The sequence below is a fragment of the Myotis lucifugus genome, unplaced genomic scaffold (genome assembly GCF_000147115.1).
Source record: "Myotis lucifugus unplaced genomic scaffold, Myoluc2.0 scaffold_1675, whole genome shotgun sequence".
NCBI lineage: Eukaryota > Metazoa > Chordata > Mammalia > Chiroptera > Vespertilionidae > Myotis > Myotis lucifugus.
Window position 1 is genome coordinate 23,439 of NW_005872723.1, and position 9,357 is coordinate 32,795.

The window sequence follows — 9,357 nt, forward strand, 5'->3', positions numbered from 1 at the left end:
CTCCTGTTACCATCTCATAGGCAGTGAGCATGCGACGTGGATTAATAACTGTCTCACCCTGTGTGATCCGTGAGGGTCACTCTGATGACGTCACCACACACAGAAGGTTATCTGGGCGCCTGCCTGTGTGTGAGGCCGCACAGAGATGGTGACACCAAAACCTTGGAAAGTCCCTGAACAGCACAGCGCCCGGGCCAGGCCTCGGGGACAGTGTGACGGGCGCCCCGCGCAGGAGGAGGGGCAGGACCGAGTCCCAGGGCCCAGGCCTGAGCTCAGGGCTCCGCAGGGGACAGAGTCTGGGGGGGCAGCTCCGTGGTGGGGACTCCCCAGCGCCTGGTTTCACTTCTCCTCTCCCAACCTGTGTCGGCGCCTCCTTCCTGGAGACTCGTGACGCGGGCCCACTTCTCACTCCCATTGGCTGAGCGGTTTCCAGAGCAGCCAATCAGCGTCCCCGCGGTTCCCGGTTATAACTCCTCCGCGGAAGCGCCCGGACTCACACCGACCGCCGGACGCCAAAGACGAGAGTCATGAGGCCCCCCACCCTCCTCCTGCTGCTCTCGGGGGCGCTGGTCCTGACCCCCAGCTGGGCCGGTGAGTGCGGGGTCGAGGGGGCGGCGGTGCGGGGAGGAGCGAGGGGACCCGGCGGGGGCGCGGGGCCCGGAAGGCGCGTGTCCAGCCCCGGCCCTGCCCCCCGTCCGCCCCCCAGGCCCCCACTCCCTGAGGTATTTCTACACCAGCGTGTCCCGGCCCGGCCGCGGGGAGCCCCGGTACCTCGAAGTCGGCTACGTGGACGACAAGCAGTTCGTGCGGTTCGACAGCGACGCCCCGAATCCGAGGATGGAGCCGCGGGCGCCGTGGATGCAGCAGCCGTGGGTGGAGCGGATTTACCCGGGGTATTGGGACCGGGAGACGCAGATCAGCAAGAGCAACGCACAGCTTTACCGAGTGAACCTGCAGACCGCCCGCGGCTACTACAACCAGAGCGAGGACGGTGAGCCGTGCGCCGGGCTCGTCACGACCTCCCTCCCCACGGACGGGCCGGGGTCGCCCCGAGGGTCCGGGTCCGAGCGTCACCCCGAGGCGGCGGGACCCGCCCGGCCCCACCCGGGAGGAGCCGCGGGGACTTTGACCCCGATTCACTTTTCAGTTTTAGATCCAGTCCCCGCGGTGCGGGCGGGGCGGGGCTGACCGCGGGGCGGGGTCAGGGTCTCACACCATCCAGAGCATGAGAGGCTGCGACCTGGGACCCGATGGGCGCCTCCTCCGGGGGTACAGACAATACGCCTACGACGGCGCCGACTACATCGCCCTGAACGAGGACCTGACCTCCTGGACCGCGGCCGACATGGCGGCTCAGATCACCAAGCGCAAGTGGGAGGCGGCCGGTGTGGCAGAGCATTGGAGGAGCTACCTGGAGGGCCTGTGTGTGGAGTCGCTGCTCATTTACCTGGAAAAAGGGAAGGAGACCCTGCAGCGCGCAGGTACCAGGGGCCCTGGGGCCACCCCCTTTCCCCGGGCCTGGGGCTCAAACGAGGAGACAGGACAGGGGGTCAGTGTCAGACACCCCTCCTTGCGTCAGGGAGGGAGTCCCCCTGGATGTCAGGTCAGGTACCAGAGGGACCCCCCTCCTCTCAGGGACAGTTAGGGTGCAGGCTCTCCTGGGGTGCAGGGAGACCCCCTGAAATAGCCCATCAGCGGTTCCCATGGGCCCTGCAGGGGCTCTGGGGCCCACGGGGACCTTCTCTCTCAGGCCTTGTGCACTGCCCACACCCACTGTGTCTGAGGCCTGACCCCAGCTTTTCTGAGTCACATGGCCTCCTGCCCTGGGCTGTGTCTCTCTGATTCTAGAACTTTCTAAAGACTTAGAGGGCCTCGCAGGTGCCTCTGTCGAGGCTGGTGTGTGGGCTGTGTGCTCCCTCCCCCACCCCAGGTGTCTGTCCACTCTCAGGATGGTCACATGGGCGCTGCTGGAGTGTCCCATGGCAGATGCAAAGCTCCTGCATTTTCTCCCCTCCCCTCAGACCCTCCAAAGGCTCACGTGACCCACCACCCCGTCTCTGCCAGTGAGGTCACCCTGAGGTGCTGGGCGCTGGGCTTCTACCCTGCGGACATCAGCCTGACCTGGCAGCGTGACGGGGAGGACCAGACCCAGGACGTGGAGCTGGTGGAGACCAGGCCTGCGGGGGACGGCACCTTCCAGAAGTGGGCGGCCGTGGGGGTGCCCCCTGGAGAGGAGCAGAGATACACGTGCCATGTGCAGCACGAGGGGCTGCCCGAGCCCCTGACCCTGAGATGGGGTGAGGAGGGGCCGTGGCCACAGAGCCTCTTCTCAGGGCAGCAGGGGCCCTGGGGGACCTCAGTGGGGTCGGGGCTGAGGCCTGGGGTCAGGGCCCTAACCATCCCTTCCCTTCTCCTCCCAGAGCCGCCTTCTCACACCTTCATCATCATCATGGGCATCACTGGGGGCCTGGTTCTGCTGGGAGCTGTGGCTGGAGCTGTGATGTGGGGGAGGAGGCGCTCAGGTGGGCAGGGGTGGGGTCTGAGTGTCTGTACCACTGGGGGTTCAAGCCCAGATAGATGCGTGTCCCGCCTTCTTCATGGGAAGCACCATCCCCACACGTGTGATGGCCAGGGTGGGGTTCTCTGCTCACACTTACTCTGTAGTGAGGCCCGTGGGAAAATGAGGGACCCACTTATCACCTGATGATGCTGGTGGTGGGGACCCCATTCCCAGCAGTCCCAGGTCAGAGGGCAGGTCCCTGCTGAGCACAGACCTCCAGGAGGGCGGTGGGTCCAGTCCTCACATGCACTTCCCTCAGGTTTCCTGGTCCTGCCCTGGGTCTATAGACAGGGTTCTGGAAACTTCTCTGGGGCCCAGGACTAGGGCTTCCTTTAGGACCTCATGGCCCTGCCTCCTCCCTGGTCTCTCACGGGATGTTTTGTTCCCGCAGGTGGGAAAGGAGGGAGCTACGCTCAGGCTGCCAGTGAGTATGGAGGGGGGACCCCTGAGTCCCTGTGACAGTGCAGATGGGAGCCATAGGGGACCCCACCCCATAGTTCCTCCTTAGTCTCCTGCCCTGGGACTCTGACCCTCTTCTGTGTCTCCCCACCCCCCCTCAGGCGGTGACAGCTCCCAGGGCTCTGACGTGTCTCTCTCAGCTTCTAAAGGTGAGACCCTGCCGTGGGGAGGGGTGGGCAGAGGGGAGGACTGGGTGGTGGGGAGTCTCTGGGACACTGTGAGCATGAAGTGGGCTTTGAGAATGTCACCAGTTACAGCCACTGACCTGAATGTGTTCATGATGCTTGTCCTCCACAGCGTGAGGCAGCTGCCTTGTGGGGACTGAGTGATGGAAGATGTTCACGCTCCCGCTTCCTGACTCAAGAACCTCTGATTGGGGGGCTGGCCTGCTGTGCTCCCCACACTTTCCTGTCAGCAGAGGCGGGCTGGGCCCTCCCCATCTCTGCCTTTACTCCCTGCTGCTCTAAGCTGCAACTTCCTGCTTTGTATTGAAATAAGACTGTGGATTGACCTCATGTTTTAATTCTTGCTGTGACTGGTGACGGGTAATTAAAGGAGACCCTTTAATTAATTATTTTCTCAGAGGAAATAAATGGAAGCACCAAGGATTCTGCGGATTCCTGTGTATTTTGTGCTCTTTGCAGGGGGGACGGGAGAGGCTGTGAGGATGGAGTGTGGTCGGGGCCTGTGCTCAGGTTGTGCTCAGTGCATCGTAGGCTTTGACGTGGTCACTCCTCAACGGGGTCACCTCTCTGCTCCTCTGACCTTGTCCCTCAGTGTTCCCTGTCCCACCAGGACCTGTGCTCACAGGGACACACAGGCCTTGTCACTTGTTCGAATGAATCACATTTCCAGGCCCCTCGTCATCCAAGGCTCAGGTCTGGGTCAGGCCCTCAGAACCTCTCTTCTGGGTGTTTGTTGTTTCTTTGCTTTTGTGGATATGATGCCTGTTACTGTGTTTGTGTAGGAGTTTTGGTCTCATTCTCTGGGTGTCCCCGTCTGACAGTATCAGGGCTCATTTTTGCCGTCATTGTCCCGCTGGCCCAGGGGTCCCTGCACACAGGACTCTGGTTGGAGAGATACATTTCAGGCTCCTCCTGCTCTTGCCTCCTTCTAGGGCCTGAAGGTTCCAACCCTCTGATCAGCTTGGTCTTTCTGGGGACCAGCCCCCACCCCGACTCCATGACCCTCAGCCAAGAGCCATCTCATCAGCGTCCCAAAGACACTTGTCACTCAGGAGATGCCCAGGGTTTTAGGAGCTCTGTGCCAGGAGCCAGGGGCAAAGACCAGGCACTTTCTCAGATCCATCAATAGCAACAGTGTCCCAATAATTGAAGATGCTGGCACCTTACTAGAGTCCCACCTACTCATGAACACTGTGTCCAATCCATCGTCCTTTGAGGATGGTTACATGGCCTGGACACTTACGAAAATTGCCCAACAGTTGTAGTCAGAGGAGAAATTGAATTCAGCCCTAATGTGATATTGCTGCCCACCTCCCAGCATTGAGAATGACAGAGTCAGACAAAACCAATTGTTCACAAGAATGTGAACTCGTTCTGTCTCATATATTCCTGGTGGGAAAGTAAGTTGTTCCAAACCTGGTGGGAAATGCATTGGCCGCACTCCCTGCACCTAGAGACTGAGAGCAGGATGGGGTGTCAGGGAGTCAGAGGCTGTGCCTGACTGATAGGATGACAGGAGATCACACATGGGATGAGGGAGAGAGTGAAAGGCTCAGAAGGACAGAGGGACCAAACGGGGAGACATCTGTTGGCAAAAGTGTGGAGAAAAGACAACCCCTACCCATGTTGGTGCGAATGTACTTGTTCACCAGAAAGAGATTTTCAGCCCTTGTGTACCTCAAACTACCCAACTTAAATGATGGCTCCCTTTCACCGGTTGGGCACTCCTACTGTGTCCCCTAATGCTTCCCAATGCGGTGCCACACATGGGCTGTCACAGCCGGGAAAGTTATTCAAGATGCCAACTCTCCCACCTCCCCTTTGAAAGAAATAATAAAAGAAAAGGATTTAATGAGGTTACACATATCTCACATATCTTGGAATTTAGGGCAAGTCACTCTGCCCCATGGGACACCTGTACATTCCTGAGCATGACCCATATATCTGCTGTCTACAGGAAACCCACCTCAGAAAAAAAGACGCACAAAGACTGATGGTGAAGGGATGGGGAAAGGTTTTTCAGGCGAATGGAAGTGAAAAAAAAAAGCCGGGGTAGCAATACTTATATCTGACAAATTAGATCTCAAAGTGAAGGACATAAAAAGAGATAAAGAAGGCCACTTCATAATACTAAAGGGAGCAGTCCAACAAGAAGAAACAACTCTGGTAAATATATATGCACCCAATATAGGAGCACCCAAATATGTAAGAAATCTTCTGGAGGGGATCAAGGGAGAGACTTACAGCAATACAATCATAGTAGGGGACTTTAACACCCCATTATCACCACTGGACAAATCCTCTAAACAAAAAATCAGCAAAAAAGCACCAATCCTAAATGACTCACTAGATCAGATGGAATTAATTGACATCTTCAGAACATTTCGCCCCAAAGCCACAGAATATACATTCTTCTCAGGTGCACATTTGTCACCTTCAAAGACAGACCATATATTGGGTCACAGACAAAGTCTCTTCAAATTCAAGAAAATTGAAATCACATCAAGCATCTTCTCAGACCACAAAGGCATAAAACTGGAAATCAACTACAACAAAAACAATCCAAAAGAATCAAACACATGGAGACTAAATAGCATGCTATTAAACAATGACTGGGTTACCAGAGAGATCAAAGAAGAAATAAAAAACATCATGGCAACAAACGACAATGAAAACACAACAATCCAAAACCTATGGGACACAGTGAAAGCAGTCTTGAGAGGGAAGTTCATAGCTCTACAAGCCTACTGCAAGAAACAGGAAACAATGAGAATAAATGACCTAACTCTACAACTCAAAGAGCTAGAAAGAGAGCAACAAGAAAAGCCCAGTGTAAGCAGAAAGAAGGAAATAACAAAGATCAGAGTGGAGATAAACGACATAGAAACCAAAAAAAAAAAAAACAATACAAAAGATCAACAACAGACCCCACAGAAATACAAAAGATCAACAAAACGAAGAGCTGGTTCTTTGAAAGGATAAAGAAGATTGATAAACCTCTAGCCAGGCTCACCAAGAAACAAAGAGAGAGGATCCAAATAAACAAAAACAGAAATGAAAGAGGAGAAATAACAACAGACCCCACAGAAATACAAAGGATTGTTAGAAAATACTATGAACAACTCTACTCCAACACACTAGACAACCTGGAGGAAATGGACATATTCCTAGAAAAATACAACCTTCCAAAACTTAATCAGGAAGAATCTAAAAATCTCAGTAGGCCAATAACTATGGAGGAAATCGAAGCAGTAACCAAAAAGCTTCCAGCAAACAAAAGCCCAGGGCCAGACAGCTTCACAGGGGAGTTTTACCAAACATTCAAGGAAGACCTAAAACCTATCCTCCTCAGACTATGTCAAAAGATTCAAGAAGAAGGAACACTTCTCAGCTCATTCTATGAAGCCAGCATCACCCTAATACCAAAACCAGGTAAAGACAACACAATGAAAGAGAATTATAGGCCAATATCCCTCGTGAACATAGATGCCAAAATCCTCAATAAAATCCTAGCAAATTGGATCCAGCAGTACATCAGAAAGATAATAGACCATGACCAAGGAGGATTTATCCCAGGGATGCAAGGATGATACAATATCCGCAAATCAATTAATGTGATACATCACATAAACAAATTGAGAGAAAAAAACCATATAGTCATATCAATTGATGCGGGAAAAGCATTTGACAAAATCCAACACCCTTTCTTGATAAAAACTCTCAGCAAGATAGGAATTGAGGGATCATACCTCAACATAATAAAAGCCATATATTTCAAACCCACAGCCAACATCATAATCAATGGGCAAAAACTAAAACCATTCCCCCTAAAAACAGGAAGAAGACAGGGATGCCCCCTCTCACCACTCCTGTTCAACATAGTATTGGAAGTACTAGCCGTTGTGATCAGACAAGAAGAAGAAATAAGAGGCATCCAGATTGGAAAAGAAGAAGTAAAACTGTCCTTATTTGCAGATGACATGATAGTGTACATAGAGAATCCTAAAGACTCCATCAAAAAATTTTTAGACTTAATAAATGAATTTGGCAATGTAGCAGGATACACAATTAATGCTAAGAAATCCATGGCATTTCTTTACACCAATAGTGAACTTACAGAAAGTGAAACTAAAAAAGGCAATCTCATTTACCATCACACCAAAAAAATTAAGATACCTAGGAATAAACTTAACTAAGGAGGTAAAAGTATTATATGCAAAAAACTACAGGACACTGAAAAAAGAGACAGAGGAAGACATAAAGAGATGGAGAACATACCATGTTCTTGGATTGGTAGAATCAACATCATTAAAATGTCCATACTACCCAAAGAAATCTATAAATTCAACGCACTTCCCATTAAAATACCAACGGCCTACTTCACAGATCTAGAACGAACTCTCCAAAAATTCATCTGGAATAAAAAAAGACCCCGAATAGCTGCAGCAATCCTGAGAAAGAAGAACAAAGTAGGTGGGATCTCAATACCAGATATCAAACTGTATTACAAAGCCACTCTTCTTAAAACAGCTTGGTACTGGCACAAGAACAGCATATAGATCAATGGAATAGAATAGAGAGCCCAGAAATTTACCCAAACCACTATGCCCAATTAATATTCGACAAAGGAGGCAAGAGCATACAATGGAGTCAAGACAGTTTCTTCAATAAATGGTGCTGGGAAAATTGGACAGATACATGCAAAAAGATGAAACTAGACCACCAACTCACACCATACACAAAAATAAACTCAAAGTGGATAAAAGACTTAAACGTAAGACGGGAAACCATAAAAATACTAGAGGAATCCACAGGCAGCGAAATCTCAAACCTTTGCCGAAGGAATTTCTTTTCTGGTAATGCTCCTAGGGCAATGGAAATTAAAGAGAAAATAAACAAATGGGACTACATCAAAATAAAAAGCTTTTTCACAGCAAAGAAAACCATCAACAAAACAACAAGAAGACGCACTACATGGGAGAACATATTTGCCAATGATACCACCGATAAGGGTTTAATCTCCAACATTTACAGGGATCTCATGAAACTTAACAAAAGGAAGATAAACAATCCAATAAAAACATGGGCAATGGACGTAGATAGACACTTTTCGAAAGAGGGCATCCAGAAGGCCGAAAGACATATGAAAACATGCTCAAAGTCACTAATTATACAAGAGATGCAAATCAAAACAACAATGCGTTATCATCTCACACCTGTCAGAATGGCTATCATCAACAAATCAAAAAACAACAAGTGTTGGAGAGGATGTGGAGAAAAAGGAACCCTTCTGCACTGCTGGTGGGAATGCAGACTGGTGCAGCCACTGTGGAGAACAGTGTGGAGTTTCCTCAAAAAACTAAAAATGCAACTCCCATTTGACCTAGTGATCTCACTACTAGGAATATACCCCAAGAAACCAGAAATGCCAATTAGAAAGGATATTTGCACCCTGTGTTCATAGCAACACAATTCATAATAGCTAAGATTTGGAAACAGCCTAAGTGCCCATCCTCAGATGAATGGATTGGAAAACTGTGTTACATCTGCACAATGGAATACTATGCTGAGGTAAAAAAGAAGGAACTCTTGCCTTTTGCAACAGCATGGATGGAACTGGAGAGCATTATGCTAAGTGAAACAAGCCAGTCAGAGAAAGATAAAGACCACATGATCTCACTCATTTGTGGATTATAGAGAACAACATAGACTGATGAAAAGGGACAGATCCAAAGACAGAGAAACAGTGACCAGGCTATCAATCCCCAGAAGGAAAGTAGGGGAGGGCAGGGGTAAGGGGAAGAGAGCAACCAAAGGACTTGTATACACGTATATAAGCCAAACCAAAGGACATGGACAACAGGGGGATAGGAGCATGAGTGTGCGGGGCAGGGGGTTGTTGGGGGTTAATGGGGGGAATGAGGACACATTTGTAATACCTTAACTAAAAAGAAAAAAAAGATTGGATTTTAAGAAATATTAGAATTCATAATACCACTAATATTTGATTATGTTAACAAAAATTTTGAATAAATGAAGGAATGATAAAAAATAGATAAAAATGATAAAGGAATTTTACTACTTTTAAAGACTGCGTGTGGATATTGTTCTAAAAATATTTAATTGTGTTAGGAGACACAAATCAAACATTTA

At 49.9% G+C, this 9,357-nt stretch overlaps 1 protein-coding gene across 1 annotated transcript; it reads left to right on the plus strand.

The window, feature by feature from the left end:
* Window positions 1-440: 440 nt before the first annotated feature.
* On the plus strand, window positions 441-3,633 carry LOC111822961 (HLA class I histocompatibility antigen, B-15 alpha chain-like). The gene is made up of 8 exons (XM_006108023.3): window positions 441-591; window positions 707-991; window positions 1,206-1,481; window positions 2,022-2,297; window positions 2,421-2,522; window positions 2,952-2,984; window positions 3,121-3,168; window positions 3,317-3,633. The coding sequence occupies exons 1-8, from the start codon at window positions 528-530 to the stop codon at window positions 3,319-3,321; spliced, it is 1,089 nt and encodes a 362-aa protein (XP_006108085.1). The 5' UTR covers window positions 441-527; the 3' UTR covers window positions 3,322-3,633.
* Window positions 3,634-9,357: the final 5,724 nt, after the last annotated feature.